The 27,231-nt window shown below is 47.3% G+C and overlaps 1 protein-coding gene across 1 annotated transcript in view; it reads right to left on the reverse strand.

The window, feature by feature from the left end:
* Nucleotides 1–409: 409 nt before the first annotated feature.
* The window catches only part of Tspan5 (tetraspanin 5), a 160,019-nt gene continuing 133,197 nt past the window's right edge, over nt 410–27,231 (reverse strand). The window contains exons 3-8 of the mRNA XM_051185411.1: nt 13,930–14,076; nt 11,020–11,190; nt 8,176–8,301; nt 6,387–6,434; nt 6,165–6,281; nt 410–2,477 (exon numbers count right to left, since the gene is read on the reverse strand). Of these exons, the coding sequence (XP_051041368.1) occupies nt 2,412–2,477; nt 6,165–6,281; nt 6,387–6,434; nt 8,176–8,301; nt 11,020–11,190; nt 13,930–14,076 (675 nt within the window). The 3' untranslated portion in view covers nt 410–2,411. The remainder of the gene's footprint in view (nt 2,478–6,164; nt 6,282–6,386; nt 6,435–8,175; nt 8,302–11,019; nt 11,191–13,929; nt 14,077–27,231) is intronic.

The following is a 27,231-nucleotide window of genomic DNA, read 5'->3' on the forward strand; positions in this document are numbered from 1 at the left end:
TTTTCCAAGGTTCCCAAGGTGTCTGTAACAAGTAGAGGACAACTATGGGGCAGAGAACGCCTACTGACAGGGTGTTCTGTCTGTCTGTCTGTCTGTCTATATTTAGCAATCCAAATACACTCGGCCCCGTCAACCACACTTCCACTCTCTCCCAGGAGTGATGTGTTACCTGTGATTTCCTCAGCATCTTTGCAACTCAGTAGTTCCGTGAGCCCCATTCCGACCTGCCTCCCGAGGCATTCTGGGAATGGTGGTAGTTGTTGGGGCAGGGAACTGACCCCAAAGTTTCAGGCACACACTACAAATGAGCCATCTTCCTGACCCAGGCCTTTTGTGTTTCAACCAGCCACTCCAGGATGTTTTACAATAGCATCCGAGAAGCAATGAGCAAAGACGACATCATCCCAGGTATGGTAGAACCAAGTTTATTAACGACAGCTTTTATTACAATCACTCTCGAGTGTAAAAAATAAAGGGTGATTAAAATTGAAAACTCACTTGGGCTTGTGGTTGGCTTCCACTGGGTGTGCCACAGGGTGGGGGGCCTTGCCTGATTCTGAATCACTGCCTGAGGCAGCTCACTGGAGAATGAGGTAATAAAGAAGACAGAAGTGCCGATCCAGAGCACAAGTATCCGTGTTGCAGGACATCACAAACGACGGATGGACAGAGGCGAAGTCTCGTGACCTCATGTCCACATATGGGATGACTATCTCTACCTACAACAGACACAAATACATACATGCAGAGCCACACACACCCAAACTGCGGAGATGGAACTTTAAAAGAGCGCCTGCCCTCTGAGCCAACTGTCCGCCAGCAATGCACGGCGGTGCACGTTGTGGAAATAGAAAGCCGTGCTAACCCTGTGCTCAGAAAGCTAGCTGGCGAGCGCTGAACTGCTATCACGGAGGCCGTAGTCTTCCCAGAAACCCACGGTCTAAAACCTGTCCCCATGCTAGCAACACCCAGGGGACATCATTAGCTGGGTGAAAAGCTGGGGCCAAAATCCACCCTCCCAGTGGGCACGAGGCAGAAGAAGGACCTGAAGGCGGCTTCCCACCTAGCGTCACAGAACCCTGGCTGGGCCTCAGTGCAGACCCTCAGTATTTGTGCTTTGTTACTGCCCCGAGGCCACCTCGTGAGGAGCAGAACTCTGGCCATGCACTAAGCTAGGTTTGCTTTGTTTTTACTTTTTTTTTTTTTTTTTTTTTAAATATATGACAAAACTAGAATTGCAAGAAGAAAACATTGTTAAATGCCTGTTGGCTGCGTCAGCCCTGCTTTGGAACGGGGCTTTATATCATTCAGGGAGGAAGACAGGGAATTTAAAAAGCTGAGCTGGATGCTGGGAGAGACAGTGAGCCAGCCTGTGGGGCATCTGAAGACATGACCTGGACAACATGCCACAACCACCCGAGGCTGGGACCTAGGACATCATCAACCAAATGCTCTCGTGTCTCACGGAAAAAAACATAGCGGACTCGGGGTCACAGCGCATGCAAGCGAGGGTCCTACACAAACTCACTATTAAGCTGAATAAGAAAACATTACGCAGGACTGTATCATAGCCTTTGCCTTTGGGAGACAAAAAAAGAAACAAAATAACAACCAATTAAAAAAAGATAAAGAAAGAAAGAAAACACAGAAACGCAGCCCAGAGTATTCCAGGGTATCGGAAGAACCCAGGCACTGGTTTGGTGAGGTGGGGTGAGGGGGTGTGTAATCGGTGCCTCTCGTTAACCTCATTTCTCCTTGGATATCATTGGTAAAGCTCAGGCTGGCTGCTCAGAGGAAAGATTGGTCCTACAGAAACTCGGACCACAGTCTCTGCTGCCCTCCCCTGCTCCACCCAAACACCTGGCTTTTTTATGGGACTCGCCAGGGTGTGTATCCTGGACATGACCCCTTCCACCCATCTCAAAATCTGAACACGGGGCACAGCTGTTTTCTTCTCCAGGGGGCAGTCCCCACGGTTTCTGGAAATGTGCACTGAGAGATTTCAAAACACTTGGCCCCGGGTGGGGGGTGGGGGAGGGATGAGGGCCTAAGTTGTTTTTTAGCCAAAATGTGGACAGCGCTGTCTTCTCCACAAATTCAAGTGCATGCAATGCCCATCCCACCCCCTTTCCCTTGCTAGTAGCATCCGTCCATCATCGATTCATGGCTACAGTAGAGTCATGGCACAGCCACAGCGAGGGCTTTTATTCACACTCTTCTGTTTTTCTTTTTACAAGTTCCAACTGTGAGCAGCATTTCCCAGCTTTACCCCCACAGAAAGTAAGTTCTCGGCAGCTCTGTGAGGCGGGGCACCAGGCCTGTGACCGGGTCCCTGCAGTCCGCCATCAGCCAGCACAGGAGGGTCAGCAAGGGGGGTCAGTCCAGTGTCTTGCAGCAGTGGCCACCGGGTTCTACCAGCTAGCCCTGACAGCTTCAATGTCACTCACCAAATTCTGGGCCAGGCAAATACCAAAAATCTAAAGGGGGAAAGAAAGCCAAGTGAGACAGTAGAATTCAAAAGCTGTTGGCCGCTGGCCTGCCCCCTCCCTTTTTGGGAATCTCATTCTGAAATTGGTACCCAGGGGATGGATATGTAGCTCTGTCAGTAGAGGGCTTGCCTAGAGTACATAAAACTGCACTCTACCCCCAGCTCCACCCGAAACCAGGCACGGTTGTAGACATCTGTAACCCCAGCACCGGAGAAGGCAGAGGCGGGCACATCAGAAGCCACCCTCAGCGCCATAGCAGGTTTGAGGCCAGCCTGGGATACACAAGACTTGACTCAAAAGCAAATGCTGAAAAAGAGAGTGTGGAAGAGAGAAAATAAAACCTGTCGGGCAATTAATATTCTATAAAATCCGTAATTTTAGGATGACGTTAGCCCTTCAGCACTACATGCAGAAGATGTTCATCGCCCTCAAGCTAACCCTGTACCAAGAGGCGTCATTCCCAAGCCTCCCTGTCACCCTATAGCTCCCTCCCATCTGTCTTCTCTCTCTACGGCTCTGCCTGTTCTGGACTTTGCATGAAAATGGCATCAGATATTAAGGATGTGGTTGGTGCCCGTGGCTTTTTTTCATGCAGCAAAATGTTCTCTAGGTTCACCCACTGGTCCGGTTTGAATGTGAAGTCGGTACAATCTTACGGGTTTGAACAGTTAGTCCCCAGCTAGAGGCACTGTTCTGGGAGGTACTAGGGCATCGGAGACTACAGCTTAGCAAATGGAAGTGGGCTACTAGGGACAGTGGCAAAGGTGTTCTCTCCCTCTGAGCTGTTTGGCCTCTATGCCTTCCCGGACATGCTGGACTCTGGCCTCTCAACCATGAGACCATGACAACTTGTTTCCTGTTCTGTAAGGGATTGATCACGGTGTTGTAAAACTACACGATCCATTTTCTGAATTGACACAAATTAAAGACCTTAAGTGAACGTTTTGACACAATGTACAGAAAGCTGAGGTAACCTCGACATGCTCGCCCTGCCTTCGTGACCGGGGAGGTCACACGTGTGTGTGGGGAAAGTCCGTCTGAAGCTCAGCTGGGTCCCCAGGCCACCCAACCCCTCCGTGGATTTCACCTGCTCTTTCAGGCAATAAACCGACGTCACACACAAAGGGAACACTTTTGTTGATGATTAGCCCGTCTGACCCATGCACCTGCCCAGCTCTCCCTGCTGAGGTCAGGTTTGTGACGTTCCCAAGACTCCACCACTCTCCTGGATCTGCAAGTGTCATGGGCTCCTCAGCTTCCTCCTCTCTCCCCACCAATGAGGGCACGGTGGAGGCGGGAAACACAGGAGCCAGAGCTCTGGGCTGACTGGGTGGGTGACAGTTCTGAGGCAGGGGCAGAGGTGGGCTGAGGAGACCTAGAGATGGGGATGGTGAGACCCCGGGGTACTCCCAGGGCACCGAGAAGATGTGGGGGGTGGCTAACTGGGACGAGAGAGAGAGAGCGAGAGAGAGAGAGAGAGCGAGCGAGCGAGCGCGAGTAGGGGAATGACAAGTGCTGGCTTCTATACAAAAGCATCTGCACAAAGAAACTGGTGACTCTGGCAAGGAAATCGCCCAGCCAGCTGTTCTATTTGTTTTGTTTTGCTCTGCTCTTGAGACAGGGTTGTCCTGTACAGTCTAAGTTGCTGCCCTTCTGTCTCTCTGGAGCCAAGCTAGCAGGCGTGCTTCACCAATCCTATTCAGTCCATTCCCTTTTGATGGCTGAGTACTACCCCAGTGTAAGGACACACCGAATCTTTAAATCCCACTGATGAATTCCTCCGTTTCCCGTGCTTGCTGCTATGAACGTGCGTGTGCAAGTGTTTTTGTAACTTTCCATCCCTTCTGCTTGCACTTGGGGAAAATTGTAGGATCGCACAGTAACTCTATCTCTATTTTCCAAAGAGCTGAGCCACCTCTGTTCCGCCTCCAGAAATGTGTGAGGCGTGCTCCGTCTTACAGTCTCATGAACACTCACTATCCATCCCTTCTTTATAGGCACCCTAGTGGGTGTGCAACGGCTTTCTCACTATAGTTTAGATTCGAAGTTTTCTAATGGCAAATGCTGTTGACCTCTTTTCGTATGCAACAGGCCAGTTCTATCTGTGCTGCAGAAATGGCTCCTGAAATACTCCAATTTTAAACTGCTAGGTAGTTCAGGCTGGCCTTTTTCTCTTGATGGTTGGTATAAGCCCCCTTTATATATTTTAGATATTAAGATTCCTTTCAAGTAAGGACTTGCAAATATTTTCTGCTATTTTGTGAGTAACTGCAAATGGCATCATTTTCTGTAGAAGTGTCGTATTTTGATGAAGTCCCATTATCTGTGCTTTACTTGGTGGTTATACTTTTGCCGTCATTGTTCTTATAAGGTAACTGTCCAGGGGAAAAAATAACCAATTTACACCTTGTTTTCTTCTAGAGTTTCACAGCTTTGGCTCTATATGGAGAGTTTTGTTCATTTGTTTTTTTTACACCAGGGTCTGACTAAGAAGGCCAGGCTGGTGGTGTGGTCTTAAGGGAACATCCTGCTTCAATCTTTTTAAAAATAACTTACATTATAGACTTGAAGTAGACCATACTTATATTTGAGTCTTTGATCTATTTTAAGTGAATGTTTAAGTAGGATATGAGATAGCTATCTTAAAAAAAAAAAAAAAAATAAGTGTTTTCCAGATACAAGATCAGCCCTCCTGCCCCATTTAGTGAAAAAAAAAAATTGTTTTAACTTGTATAGGTGTCTTGCTTGCATGCATGCCTATATACCACATTTATACAGTGTGTATGGAGGCTAGAAAAGAGCATCAGATCCCTTAGAACTATAGTGAAACCACTGTTAGCTATCATGGTGGGGGCAGGGAATTGAACCCTGGTCCTCTGGAAGAGCATCCAGTACTCTTAACCACTGAGCCATTTCTCCATCCCCATTAGTTTCAATTCCCTTATCAAGGCAAAGCTCACAGATGTGTCTGGACTTTAACCCTATTTGCCTATAATGGCGAATCTACAAGAACAGACTATCTTAAATCTTGCTACTTTGTCATAAGTTTTCATTAGAAAACATGCAACCTTCATCTTCTGTTCTTTTGCAAAGTTGTTGGGCTATTCTGGTTTCTTGTCTCTTCATGTGATTTCTGGTCCAGCTTGTCCATGACTGTGAATGAGGAGGTTGGACCTGAGATATGGACTACACAGAATCTTGAGATCATCATTAGGTAATGATGCCACTTGAATAATACTGAGCTTTATAAGCCGTGAACGCAGGGTGCCTGCTTACTCAAGACTTTTTTAATTTCCTTCCACTCTGTGGCTCTCTGAGAAGCTGGTCCAGAGAGACAGAAGACACAGCCATACTTCTGCAACTCCACAGAGCCTTAACCTTGCTCCTAAGAGCCACTATGAGCAGGCACGTCTATCCCAGCTGTCACAACACAGTCCTCTAAGCCCACGGAAACAAGTGATGGATGCCAGCGACCCTTATCAACCTCCTGATGGTGAAAAGAAAGCCTCGTAGCATGTTTCCTGATCTTGACCCCGACCTCCTTCAATAAACCAAACCTAATAGCTCCAGTCTGTCCCCAGGACCTCCAGTGTGTCTCAGAGGACATGACACTAAGCAGAGACCCTGTCCGGGTGAGGTGTGTCTGAGCTATACCACCAAGGACCCCCATCTTACCTGCAGCAATGCAATGCCTATGAAAATACCAGCCACGATGGTTAAATTATCCTGTAGCCACTTCTCAAACTGGGGCACACAGCCTTTTGTGTAGATTACAATCTGTTGGTCAACTTCCTTTACAAGGGAAGAGAGCAGAGTGTCACAGATAGAACCCTGTGCACGCACAAACGTTCCTCCAAACACACCGCGTGTGAAGCCGCAAGGGCAGGTTCCACTTACTGGTTTTTGCCTGGCATCATAGCCGCACTGAGTGTTGATGACATCTTCCTGGGGAAGAAAGGAAGAGAAAAGGGGAACTCATTCTTGTTCAACAGAAAGCCCATCTGATAATGAACAGGAGCCCCTGCGGTGTCCAGTGGTGAAACCCGATGAGGGCATTGGGTTCAACACGCCATGCGCATTAAATGCCATGCGCTTAGGAGAGCAGTTTCAGAAGTATGTAGTAAAAAATTCTCCACCTTAGAAATGAGGAAAACTGAGACTCTAGCAGGTGCATTATGCTGGGGGTAGGAGAACGACCAAGATTCAAAGCACTGCCGACCTCAGAGAGCTCCTGGGGTTGGGGCAGTGGACACATAGGCAAGAATCAACCGTAAAGGACAAAATGGCCATCTTCATGCTCTTTGGCAATTTCTACTTTAAAAAATGTGCTAGACAGTAGATCTAGGGTCTTACGCATGCTTGTCCCTTTCAATCCATAAAATTCGGTCACTTAAAATTTTTCTATTTTAATGGAAAAGCATTATGTTACTAATTACAAAGCAAAACGCTGCCTGGCCACGTGTCAAACATCTCCAGGATCTGGCTGGAAATACGCAGGCTAGCTGCTTCGTCCTCCCCTCTGGGGGTCAGAGATGGATCTCATCAGCTCAGAGTTCATGGCAGAAGACAGACCTAATGAAGTTGCCTAGTGACTCCTGGAGACTTCTGATTTTTCTCTGGGACAGCTGATGTAGGACAGAGATAGAGCATGCTGGCAGTGTGTGTCCCGCTGCCTGAGTGGGTACCACAGACTCCAAGCTGCTCATCCTCCTGACACCTGACCCTGCCTCAGAGGAGGAAGACCAGATGGCTGGAGCAGGATCACAGGTGGGTGGCCTGGTTCTTAGTGATGCTCAGCCCAGGTTGATCTGCCTTCCGACTCTAAAAAACGCGAGCAAGGGGAAGCCTGTGGAGTGTCTGTACCTGCTGTGCTGCACTGTGGGCTAGGGCAGGCTGTCCAAGAAGGGCAGTAGCTGCTCCTCACAGGGGTCACACTACCCTCAGTTTTGGCTTTTCACTTACAATACAGAAAGTTCCAGAAGGTTCTCATTCATTCTCTCTCTCTCTCTCTCTCTCTCTCTCTCTCTCTCTCTCTCTCTCTTTCTCCATTCTACAAACCATGCACACAGTGTAACATGGAGTAAAAAGGAGTGGCTTGTGAGTGGGTTATATGTTTTCTTTTTAAAGTAAAACACATGTGGCAGCCACTATCACCAACCTTATGCCGCCCTCTGGGCCTCTGTGGCTCCTAAGCAGCATTCCTACTTTGTCATGTTCCAATCTCCCTTCCCAGAAATCATAGGAGGGTAAAAGGCTTGATAAGCCCAAGCTACTGCAGAGGGATCACTGTGAGCCCCACGTTCTCATAAAGGAGGGACAGACCGGCAGGCTGCCTGTGTCTGGCACCCAACTGTCACCTGTCAGTACTGTGCTTTGGGAAAAGTCACTTGCACTCCACATGCCATGGTTTCTTTTCACCCGAGTAAGGGCTGACCTGCCATGAGCCAACATACACCAAGGCTCAGAACAGGAACCATCACTCACGCACGCACGCACGCGCGCACACACATGCACGTGAAATCAATACCAGCCATCCTGTCTTGTCTGGGAAGACTGGGGCACAGCACCCCCATGTAGGAGCTATAATCAGGCATGAGCTTGTGGAGGGAGTTTTAAGACAAAATCACCCCGACACACCCACACTGAGCACAGGGCACAGCAGCCAGCAGTGACCTGTCGCTCTTACCGCAGGGTCTTTAGTGCAGCAGGAGAATGGCACACCGCATCGCTCTCGGCTTGCGTTGGAATCTGTGCAATTGAAGTAAATATTTAGGTTCCAATCATCAGCTCCAAAAGCCCCACAGCACTGCCACTAGAGCAAACAGGAGAGAGTTAGAAGATCGTCTGGGCTCGGAGGTGACCAGCCCCCTGGGCTCCACCCACACGACACCCATCCCCTGCCAGGCCCAGCACCTCAAATTTTAAGTTGAATTTAACCTAAATGGCCTGATAAAGCCTTGCAAAGTAGTTAAGGCTAAAGGGTCTACAGATGGGTTGGCACTGGTCATTTGATGGGGAGGGGTGGTGCATGGTAGAGCAGGGCTGGAGATCTATTTGGCTTGGTCACATTCTAGAAGAACATTCTAGAACATTCTAGAAGGGAAAACAAAACACAACAACAGCAACGTCTAATGAGGCAACTGTGGCTGTGCTTGAGGAACTGATCTTATTTTAATGGTTCTTAAATGGCTTCACTGACTGCAAGTGGCATCAGATGAACAACAGACACTCTGGTAAGTTCTGACATGTGGGTAACACTGTAGAGCTGTCACCACTTCACAAGACAGTGAGCATCAGGGCTGATGGTCAGGACTACAGTGGTCAAACATGATGAGGCCCTGGACCCAATCCCCACAACCACAAAAAACAAACAAAAAACAAGAGTGAACAAAACCTACTTCGGTACAATCTTGTCAGATTACTTTTTCATTATCTTTGTTTGTATGCTGACTTCATTTTATTTTTAATAATTTAATTTTTATTATTTTTATTCACTGGTGTTTTGCCCACATGTATGTCTGTGTGAGGTGCCAGAAGCCCCGGAACTGGAATTACAGTCAGGAGTGAGCTACCATGTGTGTGCTGGGAATTGAACCTAGGTCCTCTGGAAGAGCACCCAATACTCTAAACCTCTGAGCCAAATCTCCAGATTCTGATTTTTTTTAAGAACATATTTCTTATATTTTCAACTTTACAAAGTCATTCAGATAATTAAAAAGCAAAAGGACCAAGATGTTCAATTCAGTGGCTCTGAAAGGGGACTGATCATGGCTGTCATACAAACTATCTACCACTTCCCTGTCCTGGTTTATCCTGGCTTTTTAAGGTAAATAAAACCAACCCTTGGCCATGTGACTTTCAGGACCAACAGCCACATCAAAACATTTAACTCCAGAACAGAAGACCAGAATCACATGAAACATCAATGTCGCCGAGCAGAGCAGGCAGCATGTCAGGAACACGCATGAACACATGTCTGAAGGTTTGGGCACCACAGGTTTCCCTGCAAAGCCCACCCAGCTCTGTCTTGCACACTACTCAGGGAGACTAGCTGAGAAGCTGTGAGCTCACAGCCCTTAGGACCTAACTTAGCAACACCGGAAGGGCTTCAGTGAAAAAAACGGCTTCATTTCACACCTGGGGGCAGCTTGTAGCTGCTCTGCAGCCATTGAGGAGAAACCCAAGCCCCCCAGGCAGACAAGTGCTGAGCACCCTGAGAAGGGTGGCCTTCCAACACCCACACAATGCTGATGCAGCATGGCCTTCTAGGTAAATGTTCTCCAGATCAACCTTCCCAACTCAAAGCAAGACCTTGGTGCACTGAGCTTCTCCATGGTCCCGATCTTACTATAAACATTAATGCAATGGCCACCACTAACCAAGATTGCCTGGCTTACTCCTACTTTTCCGGTGCAGGAGTGTGAGGGCCTGCTAATCTGCAGGCCAAGAGCATCTCGGGCCTATTATGAGACCACGAGCATCATTAGAGTGTCCGGATCCACAGGAATTAGACAATAGCTCATCTTCACTCTCTTTTTACTATCAGGGAAAGAGTTCAAGTTTCTGTTAGTTCCGAGTCAATGACACTGTGTGTCTCTCAGCTCCCTGCTGTGCCACTTTGCATTTTGAGTGGCATGGCATCTGCCTGTTCTGCTGGCAGAAAAGGAGTGGTCACACAGTCACATGGGGGGGGGGCGGCTTAGTCCATGTTAGAAGCCAGCAGGCTCACACGCCTCTAACTTTTGTTTTGGACTGTACACATGTGGTAGCAGGATCGGCACATTTAAGCAGCTTTTTCTTTTTTCTAAAGATTTACAGCGCCCCTTATCAGCAGGAAGTAGTTTGGAAAGAACGACGCCCAAATTCCCAAATATTGTGTATAAATGTTTGTTTTCATTTAATTGGACTTTGTTATATAAAATTAAATAAAAAATACTCTATATGCATTAAAAAAAAAAAAAAGATTTATTTATTTACTCGTGTACAGTGTTCTGCCTGCAGGCCGGAAGAGGGCACCAGATCTCATTACAAATGGTTGTGAGCCACCATGTGGTTGCTGGGAATTGAACTCAACCTCTAGAAGAGGAGGAGTCTGGGCTCTTAACCTCTGAGCCATCTGTCCAGCCCCAAAGTTGAGCAGCTTTATGAACAAATGCCCTGTTAATTATTGTGAGCTGTAGGGGAACATGGAAAATTCATATTTAATCAAACAGAGCTTTAAAAATACAGAAAAGCCGTTTTCTCCAAGGGCTGGCACAGGTGCAGCCATGGTGATCACCTTTTTGCTTAAGTTATGTCTTCCTTCCTCTAATTTGACACAAGCTGAAACCAGTGGAAGCAGAAATTTTCTGTTTGGGATACAAATGTAAACCGTGGAGCTAGGGAAACAATCAAGCAAACAATCATACAAACAACTGGAAGCTAGGCACAGCTGGCTGGACGTCTCCAGCTGACAGACACACAAGGCATTATGGGAGTCCCCCTTGTGAGAAGCTGTTTCCACTGGAGAGGACAGGAAGTTTGAACTTACATATTCCTGGGTGAAGTCTATGAGGTTCTGCAAATCAATGTCATCTCTGTAAGCCCTGATATTGTTGTTAATAAAGAAATACAGCTGGTCTTTGATCCAGTCTTTGAAAACAAACGCCAACACCCCAGCAGTGAGCTCCAGGAAGAAAATAATCCCCAGGAACACAGAAAACTAAAACGAAAGAAACATACAACAGAGAATGGTCACAAGGGTTAGCTAGGTCATGTGGAGGCAGGGGCCCCGCTCTGAAAAGGGCTGGAACTACGTTCAGCTGGGACACAGCTCCAAACTGGAGCCTTCTGTTTCTTAAGGTCTGTTAATGGAATATTATACTTCAAAAAAAGGACTTCTAAAAATTAAAGATTACTTCATAATCACATTTTGGAGCCTCTGGGGTTCCATTTGATAATTAACCAACAAAGCCCAAATCAAACATGAGTAATAGGAATTTCTCATTAGACCCACATTAAGGCCTAATGAATTGCCTGTGATTAATGTACTGCCAGACACATGAGCAATGTTCAGCCTGACCTCTAGGAAGGGTCTTTCCTAACTTGAAAGGTAGATTACCCCATGTTTTACAATCGCCTGTCATCTGCCACTGTGGCTTGATTCCATATGCACACAATTATGCCCTTCTGGATTCGCTGTGTTAATTCCTGCTTGGGCATCCCATACAGGGAGAAATAGATCTATTCATCTTAAAGAGGTCAGAGAGGAAGGAGGAGGCGGTGTGATTGACATGAAAACCATTTCTGAGGGAAAATGAAACCGTGGCTCAAGGGCTTTCTTGGGAACACTAGCTGTTCTTACCTCCAGTCTGGCAAGCAGCAACCCCTGGAAACTCTTTAAATAACACCACAATGCAATCAAAAGGAGAATTCTGGCTAAGGCTGATAACAAGGTATAAGGTTAGAAAGCATGAGGCCCTGGGGTAACCGCTCAGAACCCTGGGGAAATTTTCCTTCCGCCTATACTTCAGAGTCACGTCTTAGTCACCCTGACTGCCACTCCGCCCACAAGCCCTTCCTTTCCACACGCCTCCCTCCTCCTGCATCTTTACCCTCTGATCTTGAGGTGAAATGGGGGGGGGACAGGACGGAGGCATGTTGGGTGGACAGTGGGGTGTGGCCATTCTCTTCATGCATGGAGGGACAAGTGTGTCTTTGTGGGGGAGTGAGGGGAGGGGGCCAGAAGGACAAAGCCACTGCCTTGACAAAGTCTAGCATGCCAAGACACAGGCTTCACTTCCAGACCGTTCACCTCAGCCTTCCAGGCTGTCACTGTGAATTCACTGGGGAAAAAAAAAAAAAAACAACGTTCTTAAAATCAGTGATACCAAAAACTTCAAATTAAGAATATTTGTGCTCCCTGCCTTCTTCATATGAAACAACCCCCTTCCCTGTACACTGTACCACCGCAAACATGGACATATATAGGACTCACACCACGGAAGCTGAGTAAAGCCAGGTCAGCACTCAGAGATGCCTATACCAAGAAGACTGGCAGGTCATGAACCCTTGGAGGGGCTCCACAGGACCTTGACTCGGTGAAAAGAGCTGCAGGGGTCGGGGAGTGGGGGGGGGGTCTCCCAAGCCTCTGTATGTGCCCATGTAGAACAGGGTCAATCTGGAAGATAAGGCAGCTAGAACCATGGGAAACAAGTGACTCGCGCCGGGCACACGGAAAAGGGAGCCAGCTCCTCATGAACTATGTCTGAGACTCTTGGAGTGAGCCACATGAAAAGATTCAGGGAAACACCTTCCAAGACTCTCAGGGCTCAGGAGCTACCCCAATTCAACCCTAGGACTGGAATGTAGAGTCTCCTCTAAGAGACACTCAAGAAGACATGCCAGAGATCAATCCAGCAGACATGCTATGTGGCTGTGTCCTTCCAGGGCAAGCTCTGGTTTTAAGTAAAATGACCCTAGAAGATGTGTCAGTAGGGGTGCGAATGGCTGTAACAACACAAAGCTGTTTTCTGGAAATTTCTGACTCCCCCCTCATCACAGGAAGATGGGTCATTCTGACCTTTCCTCTTTCTTTGGAGAGGAGAGTGGACACTTTTCCTACAGAAATCACTAGAAAGCCAACCCCCTCACACACAACGAAGCCAAACTCAATCCATGCCAAATATTCGGCAGAAGCAGACATGCGGTGCGGTGGACCCTGGGGGCTAACTCCTCATTTCCCAAAGTGCAGAAAGCAACCTGAAGTTACGTTTGAGGGCATCGCACATAAGGAAGCTGTGGTTCCGTTTCACAGAGGTAGCCACGTTTGCCATTCTTACTTAAGATACAAATATGCTTTATATGGGCCATTGCTCTGCTTGGAGAAATTCCAAAGAGAGGGAAGGTCTTCGTCGTTCATTCTCTCCTTTGCCCCAAATACTTACGTCCCTCCTGCGAAGGTCCTTCCTCTACAGGTACAGTCACACACTGGACAGCAGCGAAAAAGCGCTGCTCATACAAAGGATTTCCACCTTGACTGTATCGCCGTGTTCATCCAAGCTATACAAGCTGGATAGGCTACAGATGCTGGGCCTGAGCCTCACTCCCCGAGACCATTGCCTGCACCAGCCACATGTGTGTGCGCTCACATATATAGCACACCCCTCCCCCACGTCTCATTCCTTCCTAAGGCTACTTCAGGGATTGGAGACAAGTCTGTTGCATATATACACAAAGCCTCCATGCATGGCAAGGCTGGGCGGTTCTTAGCCAGCCAAAGAGGCTTGTCTAGGGCAGGGGCAGGGAGGAGGGATGACACACGATTGGAGCGCCCTCTTGAAATGGGTCATTTTTTTGTTTTGTTTGTGTTGTTTTCCTAGTCCTTTGGTATGCTTAACATCTCTCGCCTGGAGTTAAGAGTGTCATCTCTCAAACAGAGAGTGGAGTCGGCAATACTCACGAACTTGAGCAGGAAGGTGTTTTCCCGGAGTGCGCCAATGCACCCTGCGAACCCCAGGATGAACATCACTCCTCCCACCACGAGGAAGAGCCACACAGGGTCAAAGCCACCGAGGTCAGTGATGGAGGAGATGTTGGAGAGGACACCCTGGGAGAGGAAGAGAACGCACGAGGAGTCAGAACCCGAGGCCAAACTGCCATCAAGTAAGCGTTATTAGCACACTTGTCTTTCCCCTCCCAAAGAAAACCTTCCGCAATCATCTGATTGGGCTGGGAGAGGCAGCACAGGGGGCAAGGAAGGGGAATGCCAGGGGAGGAAGGAATGGGACAGGAAGGGAGAGAAAGAAAGGTAAGGAGGGGCAATCAAAGGAAAGGGAGGGACAGAAACCGATGCCTTTGCAAGATCAACTCTGTTTCTATTTCTGGTAAACAATAAAGGACTAAACAATCATTAAAGCACAGTCCCCAGACTATGGATGCTGAAAACGTAGGCAGCACCTTTGCTTCAGTGCCCCCGAACGCAGAGGGTTTTGGGTAAAGGGTGGGTGTAACAAACTGCCTGACTAGCGCAGAAAGTGCAACCATTTTAGTCCCTCAGGGCCACTTGGAAACCCACGTGGCACGTCTCCAGAAATATGGGGGTGGGAGAAGCTAGGAGCTTGAAAATGAACTTTGCAGGTGTGGCTATTAATGCCCCAGGCTAGCCAAGGAAAAGGGATCCTCAGAATCCACCCTTGAGCCTCATGGGCGGCCTCGTCAGGGTCAGGTCGCAAAGGTCCACTTATGTGCCCTGTTCTCGTGTGCTCAAGGTGGAGATTAAAACACAACGAAACTCACTCCCTTACTTTCAATTCCTTTATTCTTCTACCCCAAGACTACACAGGAATCCAAACTAATGGTACTTCTCCACAAACCATACCATTATAAAAGAACTCCTTCCTGAAGTGTGAGAACACCACAAATTACGATACTATTTCTCTAAAATGTAATGTACACGCTCAGGTTCAGTATATGGAGACCCGTTGACAGTGTTTTTGGAGCCCAGAGTCTGAAATACCCAGAATCGCCAATGTTTTATTTTCCTAAGACACCTTTTTTGAACTCTCAATCAAAATACTCATAGACAATTGCAGTATTGTCTGTTATACAACCCAAAACAGGTATTGATATCTGTCCACACAGCACAGCCACCACCCTGGAAAAGGGCTGATGCATCTGATTTTGGATGAGGAAAATGTGAGTTGGAGCAGTGTGGTGACGAGCTGAGGTCATGGGTTATTTAAAATGGGAGCAGATGTTTGGCTCAGCACTTTCTGATAGAGCGGGCCGTGCATTTGCCTGCCCGCGCTTCCCAGGCAGTGCCTGTCAATCCCGAGTGTAGGAGGTTTAACTTTCAATCCACTTGAAAATAGCTGAAACATTTTGGGAACAGCATTTCAGGGTTTGGGGGGCTGTTTCTTTTTAGGAGTGTCAACTTGAGGACAACAAAATGTATTTGCAGAGAAGCTACCCTACAAGACTGTAAACCTTTCGCTTAGTGGAAATGGTGGAGGGCTTAAATAAAGTCACAAAGGGAACTGGGCAGTTTCAAAGCTGGGGGATGTGGGTGTGTGCACCACAATGTGGCATGGCAGCTTCACCCCTCAGGCAAATGCACGGACGCGTGGCTAGGGCTAGTGTTGTACATAAGCACAGAATGTGGGCAATGCACCCCAGGAGGGAAAACCCGGAGAGAAAACACAGAAACGCCAAAACAGACCCGCACTTACACCAATGATGCTGACAAGAAACTGCCGCTAGAGACATCAGACAGAGTGCAGGCGGTGGAGCAGAGGACCCACTGCTGGAAGGGCGCCAGCCAGCCACTGCGCCTGCCGTCTTCATGCCCAGTCAGTGGCCAAGCAGGCTTTGAGAGCGCATGATGCACTTTGGAAAGCTCATTGTGGGAGAAGGAGACCCGATTTGCTTGGAATGAAAGACAGAGTAGCAGTCGTGCAAGGGAGACAGAAGCATGTTGTTTTTCCCTTACAGTTCTGTTTTTAATTTGTAAGTTGACACGTAGCAATTGCACGTGTTACTCTGGGGTCACAATCCAGCATTTCCATAGGTGGCTATAGTGCGTGATGATCAGATGGGAGTAACAGATGATTACCTGGGATTGTTACCATTCCTTTTCAGCGGCTTTACACTCATTAAGTGTTTATAGTGTGTGACAAACGCACGCACACACTGTGGAGTGCAGTGCCACCCTGGGCATTATTCTTCAGGCACCGCCCTCCTGGTTTACTTTTGAATTTTATTTATCTCTTCGAGCCAGACTTCCTCACTGGAGCTCAGGGCTCTCTAATAAGCCTAGCTTGCCTGGGCGCAAAGCCGCCGGGGTCTGTCTGTCTGACTCTTCAGTCCTGGATTACATGCATGAGCCATCCCAACCAGCTTTTTATATGGATGCTGAGAATGGGAGTCAGGTCCTCGTGCAGATACACCAAGCATTCTAAAGACTAAGACATCTTCTCAGCAAAACTCCTTTTGTTTTTTAAAGTTGGTTATACAAGGCAAGTATGTACCCGAAACTGTATAATGTACTTTGAACAGAACACTACCCCCCGCATCTCACCAACCTCCCCTTTCTGGCACTCGCTGCTCTCTGGAGTCCTCTGAATTTCCCTAGACATCTATCCATACATGACTTTATGTACCTATAATGCCTAGTACCCACAAGGGAGAGGAAACATTGGAATCTGCCATTCCAAGGATGACTTCATTTGCTTAACTGCAATGATCTCCATCATTCGTTTCCATCAAATGATGTCATTCTTCGTGGCTGAAGACAAGTCATTTTGTGTAGACATTGCATCTCCTTTATCCATGCCTATGCTGACAGATACTTAGGTACCACAGCTTAGCTATGGAGAACAGTGCTGTAACAAACACTGATGTGTCATCGTCTCTCTCCTGTGCTGACTGGAGTCTTTTAAGGGAACATCCGGGAGCAGTATAGAGTTGGGTCATTCGGTGGCTCTATTTTTTTTTTCTTTTTCTTTTTGTCTTTTGAGGAAGCTCCACACTGACTTCCACAGCGGCTTGACTAGCTCACATCCCTTCAGTAGCACACATGGCTTCTCTTTTGTTCACATCCACACCACTGTGGGTTGCTGCTTAATGACTGCTCTTCTGACTGGGGTGAGACAGGGTCTCAATGTAGTTTTCATTTGCATTTCTCTGATGGCCAGCTAAACAACTTTTTGTGTTTATTGGCCATTTGTATTTCCTCTTCTGGCAACTTTCTGTTCATTAGCCCATTTATTATTTGGTTCATTTTGTATTTACTACTTCTTTGTACATTCTAGCTATTAATTCTGTCAGATGGCAAAGATTTTCTTCCATCTTGCCGTGCTTTCACTCCGTTGTTTCCTTTGCTGTGCAGATGGATTTTTTTGTTTGTTTGTTTTTCATTTCATGAAATCACATTTGTTAACTGCTTTAGGATTCCTATTCAGAAAGTTCTTGCCAGTGTCAGTGTAATTTCCAAAGATTTCTTTTTAAATTTACATGTGTGTGCAGGCACACCTGTGTGCAGGTACCTGAGGGGGCCCAAGAGGTGTTAGACCCAGAGCTGGAACCATACAGGCAGCTGTGAGCAGCCAAACACCAAGCACCAATCCAGCTCCAATGCCAACACCTGGGAATGGTTTCCCTACTGGTTCAGAGTTTTGTTTGGGGGGCTTATGCTAGGGTCTCGGGTCCATTGGAGTTGGTCTTTGTGTACAGCAAGAAATAAGGCTCTAGCTTCATCCTTCTACACGTGGACATCAGGTTTTGCACCATCATTTGCTGAGAAGACTCTTTTCTCCGTTGTGTATACTTAAAATCTTGTGGAATCCCAGGCAGCGGTAACTGCGTGCGTTTCCATCCAGACCCTCTGCTCTGCGGGACTGACCGGGGTGGCTCTCTAGACCAGTCCCTTGCTGTTTTGCTGGCTGCTTCAGCTCTGCATCCCTGGGATACGCTGTGATTCAACTTGCCATTGTTCTTTTTCTTCAGGACTGCCTTGTCTACCTGGGGTCTTTTGTGCTTCCATATGAGTTGAGGATTTTTCTTCTACTTCCATGAAAAACATCGGAATTCTGACAGGGATTGAACTGAATTTGTAGCTTGCTTCTGGCAGCGTAGTCATATTCACAACATTAAACTTTCCAATCCATGAGCACGGGAGGTTTTCCCATCTTTCTTTAGTGTTTTAACGTTTTCATCGTAGAGCTCTTTCACTTCCTCGGTTAGGTTTGTTCCAAGGTATTTCTTGAGGTAATTGTGAACGTGGCTGTTTACTTTCTCGGGACATTTGTTACTGGTATATAGGAAGGCTACCTTTTGCATGTGAATTTTGCATCCTGTTATTTTGATGGAAGCGACTATCAACTCTTGAGTTTTCCTGTGGAGTTCTCAGAGTCTACAAGTAAGGAAACTGATTTCTCATCCTGTCTGTATCTCGTTTATTTTCCATTCTTATCTTATTGCTCTGGCTAAGACTTCAAGTACCATATTTCCTCAGAGTGAGAAAAGTGTTGGGGGTAGATAGAGTATGAGGAGATGGCTCAGTGAAGAAATGGCTTGCTGTGCAAACACAAGCTCTGCAGCATACACATAAAAGCCATGTGCAGTGAGTCTCTGGCAATGGGCACGGAATGCTTTCCTTAGAAGTATAATGTGAGGGGGCTGAAGAGATGGCTCAGTGGTTAAGAGCACTTGCTGTTCTTGCAGAGGACCTGAGTTCAATTCCCAGCTCACAATCATCCATAATTTCAGGAATTCCTGACCTCTGAGGGAACCAGGCATGCATGTGGAACACAGATATACATGCTCACAAAACGCACATACATATTGCATAAACCTTTAAAAACACACAAACACACAAATGTATATTGTGAACCTCTGTTACTGAATTCTAGGAAGGATCCCCAAATGGATGAGAAGTCAGTACTTAATGACCTACAGGCTCTTTCCAACTTAGGATTCTTCTAAGGTTTCATCAACGTTTTAAAAGATGGGCTTTTTATTTGTGACTCATGTTCAAGTGTGTGCAAAGCTCAAATTGTTCCCAAACATTTCCGTGATCCATGATTGAAGGAAAAGAGCTCAGCAGATAACAGGACAATTATCTAGGTGGTTCTGCCAAAGCCAACAAACTTGGTGTTACTGAAATATCAAGATAAAATTCTTCCCTGGATGGTGGGAGTGGGGGGGAAGGAAATCCCAACTAGTGTATAGCAGATTCTTCACTCATGTGTTCTCTCTGGCTTTACTTTGAGGATAACTTGGCTTCTCAGAGAAACTCATTTTAATACTCTTCCTAGCCTGCAGGGACACTTTTAATTGAGAGGCTTTCAACTGTTTCCATGGAAACGATGATAATTTGGGGGCCCAGTTTCCTTATCTAATTCTAAATTCCAGCGAAAGCCAGCGTTGGAGACAGGTACCATTCAGCATAGGTAGCCCCCTGAGGACTTTACTTTGGATAGCTTAAGAACAGACCCAGGCTGTTATAAGTTGTAAATTAATTCACATTTCTTTCTTTCTTTTTCTTTTCCAGAGAGGAAAGAAAAAACTTAAATTAATGTAATTAACAGATGATCTTACATTTATTGCCATTGTGGTGGCACATACCTATAATTCCAGCACTCAGGGCAACAGCAGGGGGACTCAAGTTGGAGACCAGCCTGAACTAGAGATTCTGAAGCTAGCATGGGCCCCACACACACACACACACACACACACACACACGCACACGGGGTGGTGGTACTGGTGGACAACAGCACGATGCTTCCAAAACAAACATCAAGTATGTACAAGTATATATTTACACCGTACTATTATATATTACCTAATAAGCTGAATGCTTCTGAACTCTCTCTCTCTCTCTCTCTCTCTCTCTCTCTCTCTCTCTCTCTCTCTGTGTGTGTGTGTGTGTGTGTGTTGGAATGACTAAATCCCGATAATATGTATTACCTCACCTGGCTATAATTTTTTGTGGTAAAAATACAGTACATCCACTCCCAGTACTTTTCAAGAATGCAGTATATCATCTCTGCTCACTAAATTGCCTGGAATGAGGTTAGATGCCTGGACGTGGAGGTAAAACGGGAGGGTGCTCCCATGTGTGCAGGGTGCACTTGCTTCAGAGAACCAGTCTATTTCTGACTACACAGAACTTCAAAGCAGACTGGGAATAATGGTTCTGGATCAGAAAAATGACAGGGGAGCCAAGGCATCCCTTTCCTGGGGTCATAACATGAGGTCTCTCCCTGAACTTTTAATTCCACGAAGCTCGCCATATGACAAACTGGGAAGAAATACAGCCAAAGCTGGAAGAGCAAAACTCTAGGGTCACAGTTAAGTCAGCCAACCTACATCGCTGACCAGCAATCGCTAACATGGTTTAAGTCCTAATGCTGCATGAAGAGTTGAATGTTTGGCTTCTGGGTTTAAACAGTAACTTTTAAGTTTTCAAACTTATTTTTAAAACCTAGCATAAAGTACCGTACCTCTGGCAACTGTCCTCCGTGGCCAGAGCTGATACCACAAGCACATGGCTGGCTTAGCACGGGCTGTCAGGAGTTTTTATTCTTCTGCCTGCATCAGGCATCTGCGGGGTCGCGATGCCAAAGGTGCTGATCTTGGCAGACCGTCCGAAAACACCACCCTGGGACGCCAAGTCTAAGCAGAGTGAGAATTGGGGCACCTGGCCACATGCACTGATTTCCAGTAAGCGTGTCTTTTAGCTTACATGGAAGGGAAGATTCTGAACACTTGCGGCAGAGACAGATCGAGAGAGAGAATAAGCGACCAAAATCGTGGTCACAAGAAGAAAATGTATGAGGAGAGTAAGACTACTGGGGGTATTCCCAGACATGTATTTTAGTAAGACATTATTAAGATTATATTAATATGAGCTGATAAAAATGAGCACACATTCATAAGTATATCTCATATTTGTGATGCATTCTGGCCTAGATTACTTTTAGCATGGCTGCTAGGGCATGTAGGAGGGAAAAAACAAATCATTTATAACTTTAAAGTAATACTATAAACAGAAGGTACACACTAGTCAATTAAAAAGGTTGAAAGCTGGGCTGGAGAGATGGCTCTGTGGATAAGAGTACCAGCTACTCTTCCAGAGGACCAAAGTTCCATTCCCAGCACCCACATGGCAGCTCACAACTGTCTGTAACTCCAATTCCAGGGGATCTGACATCCTTACACAGACATACATGCAGGCAAAACACCAATGCACATAAAAATAAGCCAATTGTAGAAAAATAAAATCAACAAATCGACATTCCACAAACTGGACACCAAGCTTTTGGTGTAATAATTTGAAGCTGCAAAGAAACAGTTCTTCTCCTGTCAAAACGGACTTCTGTTATCCACACGGTACTGGATGTGTGCTCAGCAGAGACCAGTATGTACTCGAAAGGAAGACATGTTAAGGGAAAGTGTCTGAAGCAGTATCTATAGTAATAGGACCAGTCCACAAACAGGTGTCCATCACGGTACCAAACTGATATTCCAGCAGCTCAGAAAGTTGATACCACAGTGGGACAGAGAACATTCCAGAGCCACCCTCTCAGGCACACAGGACTCAATTTGCAATTTCCCTGTGGTGCTCAACACAAGCAGGATAGCCCAGACAATGGCTGGGTTACAGACTTTTCTTTCAGGGCTGAGTTATAGCTCAGCAGATAGAGGCCTTGCCTAGCACGCATGAAGGCCTGGATTCATCTGCAGCCCTCATAAACTGGGCATGGTGGACACAATTGTAATTCTAGCATTTGCGAGATGGAGACAGGAGTCTCAGAAGTTCAAGGTCATTCCCAGCTGCATAGTGAATTCAAAGCCAGCCTGGGCTACATGAGACTTTGTCTCAAAAAATACTAGACACTTGCTTTTAAGCTAAGACATTAAAAACATAGAATGTATGCACAGTATGGGTTGCCCATGGGATGTGTCAACAAATCTATACACCGTAGTGTTAAATTCAAACATTTCTTCATGATCCAAACATCTGAATGTTTCAAGTAGCTCTCTGAACTACACAGGGCTTTCTTTGCCACGACTGCTGGCACACCAGAACTTCTTACACACACCTGGACCTCATGGGGCAATTGATCCTCATCATTGCCTTCCCTACTCCTCCAATTAGCAACTGCCACATTCCACTGTCAGCTCTACAAATCAACTCTTTGTATCTCAAATATGACTGAGGTCACAGAGTTTTTGTTTTTTTTTTTTGTTTGTTTGTTTTGTTTTTTTTCCGTGTCTGGATTATTTCACTAACAAAATAATTGCCCAGATCCATCCTTGCTATGACAAATCACAGGAGGACTCCGTCCTGTTTATGGCTGTATAGTATTCCACTGTGCATATAGACATTTTCTTTATCCAGGCACCCGCTGATGGATAATGTGGGGGTGAGGGTTTCTCTTTACACGCCAATTGCACTTCCTTAGGATTTATACCCAGAAGTGTCATTGCTGGATCAAATGATAGGTGTGTGTGTTCCGTGTGTGTTATACATGGATACGCATCTATGTGTGCATGCCTGCTATGTGGGAAGCCAGACGGCAACACTAGATGTTTTTTTTTTTTTCTTCAACTGCTTCTCCATAACTTTGTTTGTTTAGAGAGAGTCCTTCACTGAACCTCAAGTTTGGTTATACTGTCCAGCAGGACCCTTTAATCTTCTTGTTGCTGTATGCCATCCTACCCCAGTGCTGGAGTTACAAGTATGTGTCACCTTGTCCTGATTTTACACGGATGCTTGGGGTCTGAACTGAGGTCCGTGTGCACATGCGGGAAGCACTTTATCCGCCTAGCCCCCTCCCCAGCCATGAGGGTTCTACTGTTAATTTTTCCTCTGAGTCAGTCTCAGTATGTGGCTCCGGTTGGTGTCAAACTCACTGTGCACTCTAGGCTGGCCTTGAACTCAGTGTGAGCCTCCTGCCTTAGCCTCCCAAGAGGTGGCATTATATGCAGATACCATTCCACCTGGCTCCTACCTTTAATTTTTTTGAGAAACCCCTACGCCCTTCTCCATAATGGCTGTCCTAATTTACATTCCTACCAACACTGTGCAAGTCTTCCCTTTGCCACATCCTCGTTAGCACCTGTTATTATCTTCCGTCTGACAAAACTGTTTTGCATCTTAGTTTCCCTACTCACTACCTATGTGATCACAGGTAAGATACCTCACCTGCCTAAGCCTCAATTTATACATCTGTGAAATTATACCTTATGCCACAAGGTTATTATGAAAATGAAATAAATCAAGTAAATGCAAACACTATGCTAAGTACCTGGCACAAAAAGATAATTCAACAGAAGTTCATCTCCGTCACCTACATCTCTATGATGTTAAAGCCAAGAGGAAGCTGCTGCATCCATAGGGGCATCTGAGATGCTAACCCTGCTACACTAGAGAAGAATTCCTCGGTCCAAGTACCTGACCTGCCTGATGCCTGTCTAAGGAAATCTGTGGCCACATCTGTTGATCATGCTTCATGAGGTAGCAGTATCTGGAGCATGCTAATTAGATCTTCCAGATGTGTGTGAAAATAATCTAAGATAGGTGCAGAAAGGCAGAAGGGAAACCATGAGTAGACAAAATCTCCTATAGGTACATGGAAATGGTACAGAAGGACAGGGAGCACAGAGAAGTCACATGATGCTGTACACTCAGCAGCTGGATACTTCTGCAGCCAGGGAGCTGACTGATCAGAACTCTGCAATGACCCTCCCTGTTGGTTGTTCAACCACATTCTGTCCCCATGAGCTCTGCCTGTCCCACGGCTTGATGAACATAGTATGTCTCAGGAAGAATGTGGAAACATCCACCAACCATCCAGCCCAGCCATCTATGCGATTCAAGCAGCTTCTCCCGCATGGTTCCGCAATAAAGGAGTCTGGGGAACAATGTCTTCTTCAAAAGAAGTTGCTCTGCAAGCGCCAGAAACAAAAAGGCAAACAAAGCTTTGGAGTATTCCAAGCCAATACACTTCAGGAGTGTCTGTGGTGTTCTTCAGCGCCAGCACAGAACAGCCTCTGTGTGCCACCTGGCAGGCTGCAGTCTCTGTCAACCCACACAGAGAAGAAGAAATGCAAAAATAGCACGAAAGCACCCCAGGGTCTTGGGCTCTCCTGCCTTTGCATACGCAAGCATATTCCTTCCAACTGCTGGACCAGAATCAGAGGGCCAGGCATATGAAATGTGTATGCAAACCCAGACCACATGAACCTCTCTGCGATATTTATGACACTCTGTCCCGATTCACCTAGCTCTCCACACACACCAGGCCCTACTGTAGTGGGTGGGCCTGAAAACTTCCCCAGAACATGAGGGAAACAGACATTTCCATGCTGACAAATAGTGACAGGTGCAACATTTCAAAGAAAATGCAGCTACTCGTAGAGTGGGTGGGTGGTCTTGGATAACTGGAAATGGGGTTTTAAACCATGTCCACAGAAGGACCAGGCAGGGTCCTGTATTATCAAAGCCCCTCCAAGCATGTTCCATTGGTAAAGCCACTTTGTAAGAACCCAAGTTTCCATCAACAGATGCACTGCTGCAGAGGCCAGAGTGGGGGAGGGGAGGCAGGCGGGCATGTCACACCTGAACAGTCTCAGGAGAGAGCAGCTTAGTCCACACCTGCTAGAGAAGCTCACCTGCAGGAAGCCGAGCTGCTTCAAATGCTGTGACCCTTTCCAATTCCCTTGTCAAGAAAGGCCACCAGAGTGACTCTAGTCAGCCTTTCTTGCATATTAAAAAAAAAAAAATGTTCATGGGGCATCTTTGAAAAGCTCATCTTTTTACACCTATAAGTGTTGCAGCCAATGAGCTGCAGGGGGGAGCAGCTGGGCTGAGTTCTACTGGGCTGGTATTGCTCACAGCTAGAGAACACAAAATCCCCACCCACACTAGTGAGCGGCTGCCCTGCGGACACAGAAACAGCCCTACACAGACGTGCCCCACGTTCCAAGGCCCCCATGCTGCTTGCCACTTGTCAGATACTTTCACATGCCTCTTCAGAATTCAGAAAGCATGCTTAGAACATTGTCAGCATAAGTAGCATGCTTGAACTGAAATAATAATGAATACAGACCCTGGTTAGGACTGAATGTCTCTCCACCCACTAAGATGCTGAAACATAATCACCACCGATGTGACAGCAGTTGGAGGTGGAGCCCCATGACTTGAGGGGTGTCACTGTGAGAAGAGGAAGACACCAGAGCCTGTCCTTTCTCACCCCGCCACATGCATATGACAGTGAGGAGTCACCCTCTGCAGGTGACCAGGATGACAGTGACGTGAGGAGTCACCCTCTGCAGAAGACCAGGACGACAGTGATGTGAGGAGTCACCCTCTGCAGGTGACCAGGACGACAGTGACGTGAGGAGTCACCCTCTGCAGGTGACCAGGATGACGTGAGGAGTCACCCTCTGCAGAAGACCAGGACTACAGTCTTCTCTTGGAACGGAACAGTTGGCCAGCACCTTCATCTAGAGTTCCCACCTTCAGAACTATGGGGAATGAAGGACCATCACTTAAGTCCATCATTAAATAGTCCACAGTATATTATTCTGTCTTAGTGTGCAGCCCACAGGTGAGATGCCAAGTTCTGTGTCAGTTGTGGGCATTTTCAATAAGATGCGGTGGTACCCCATAGCATGTCTACAGGGAAAGGTTAATGGGCAGGGACCCACAGTGGCGCCACACGGACAGAGAGGAGGCATCGAAGGCCATGTCAGCATGTGTGAAGGCAAGGGAACAGAACTTGGTCAACAGAGTGAGTGTGTGTGTGTGTGTGTGTGTGAGAGAGAGGGGGGGTGATAGAAGTAGGAAAGGGTGTCTGGGTGAGACTGGATCAATCCTTCAGCACTCAGATGAGGAGAGCCCAGGCATTTATTTCTGTGCTGAGAAACCCTGTGCAAGCACTGGCTGGCGCTCCGGAAACAGCTGGCGGGACATGTTGTGGAGAGGTCAACAAAAGCCCTATCCCAAGAGCCACCATGCTAGCACCGTCTATGTTGGGCCCTGGGATGCTTCGTTACTTCATCCTCATGCCCAACCTACCAGCTGGGTACTCGGGCGGAGAGACACAGGAAGTGTGTCCCAAATCACTGAAGGGAGAGAGGGGCTGAGCAGGGCCCTACAGCTTGGTCACCTGGCCACTGGGCTGTATGCCCTATCCTCTTGCTGAATGGCACCTGCGGGCAGCAGCAACAAAGTGTCTTCTTATCTCTAATGCAGCACAGTTAAATCAAGAAACATACAGTGTGTTGGACCATTCTTGTCTCAGATTTCACCAGAACAGAAAAGCAAAGTGAGTAGGCGCTAAGCCCTTCCGGTCTTCCACCCACCGCAGGACAGACACCGCTCCAGCCAAGTCAGGCATGCAAAAGGTGGCGGGCAAGAGAGAGCCTGGTGGGGGGACTTAACCGGCCCTAGAGGGAAGATGGCGCAGTCAATGACAATCTGAGGTCGGATCCCCAAACCCAAACCAAAAGAGTGATTCATGAATGAAACTGCTCCCTGGGGCGTGTGTGGGTGGTGAGACTCCTCTTTTTACTCACTGCTTATGTAGTGTGTCAAGGAGGCCATCAGGGAGCTTGCAGGTGGTGCAGACACTGGGCCTGCTGGCCAGGGAAAAGAGGTGGCCCTGGGAACTCATTCCTGCCCTGGGAACCTGGAGAGAGGGGGGCCGCCGACTCCTCTGGTGTCGCAGGCAGGCAAGGGCTGTTCTGGTTGGACTAGTCTCTTCTGCAGATGGTTGTCACCAAGTGGAAATAGAACAGCATGGAAAAGGCAGCTTGGGCCACAATGACCCCATCAGACAGAGCCGTCTACAGTGGTGAGATGAGGTATCAGCAGAATTCAGAGGGACAGGCAGAAGACAGAGAGGAGCTGGCAGGGGATAAGGTGGCCACTCAGATACAGCCCGGCTCAAAGCAGACAAGTGACAGAGGGGCTCAGCAGGGAAGCTTCAGTAAGACCCCAAAGGGTTCCCCTCCTCAGTCAGCAGTCACTAGACAGGGAGCAAAGTCTCATCCCTACTGTGAGATGACAGGAAGTAGACTAAGGAACTAGCCAAGGCTGCTACCCCAGTCCTCCCCTCAGGGCCCAAGCCAAGGCCCTATCCCTGTCCTCTCCTCGGGGCCCAAGCCAAGGCCCTATCCCTGTCCTCTCCTCAGGACCCAAGCCAAGGCCCTATCCCTGTCCTCTCCTCAGGACCCAAGACAAGGCCCTATC

This window comes from Phodopus roborovskii, unplaced genomic scaffold, assembly GCF_943737965.1.
Source record: "Phodopus roborovskii unplaced genomic scaffold, PHOROB, whole genome shotgun sequence".
In the NCBI taxonomy this organism is placed as follows: Eukaryota; Metazoa; Chordata; class Mammalia; order Rodentia; family Cricetidae; genus Phodopus; species Phodopus roborovskii.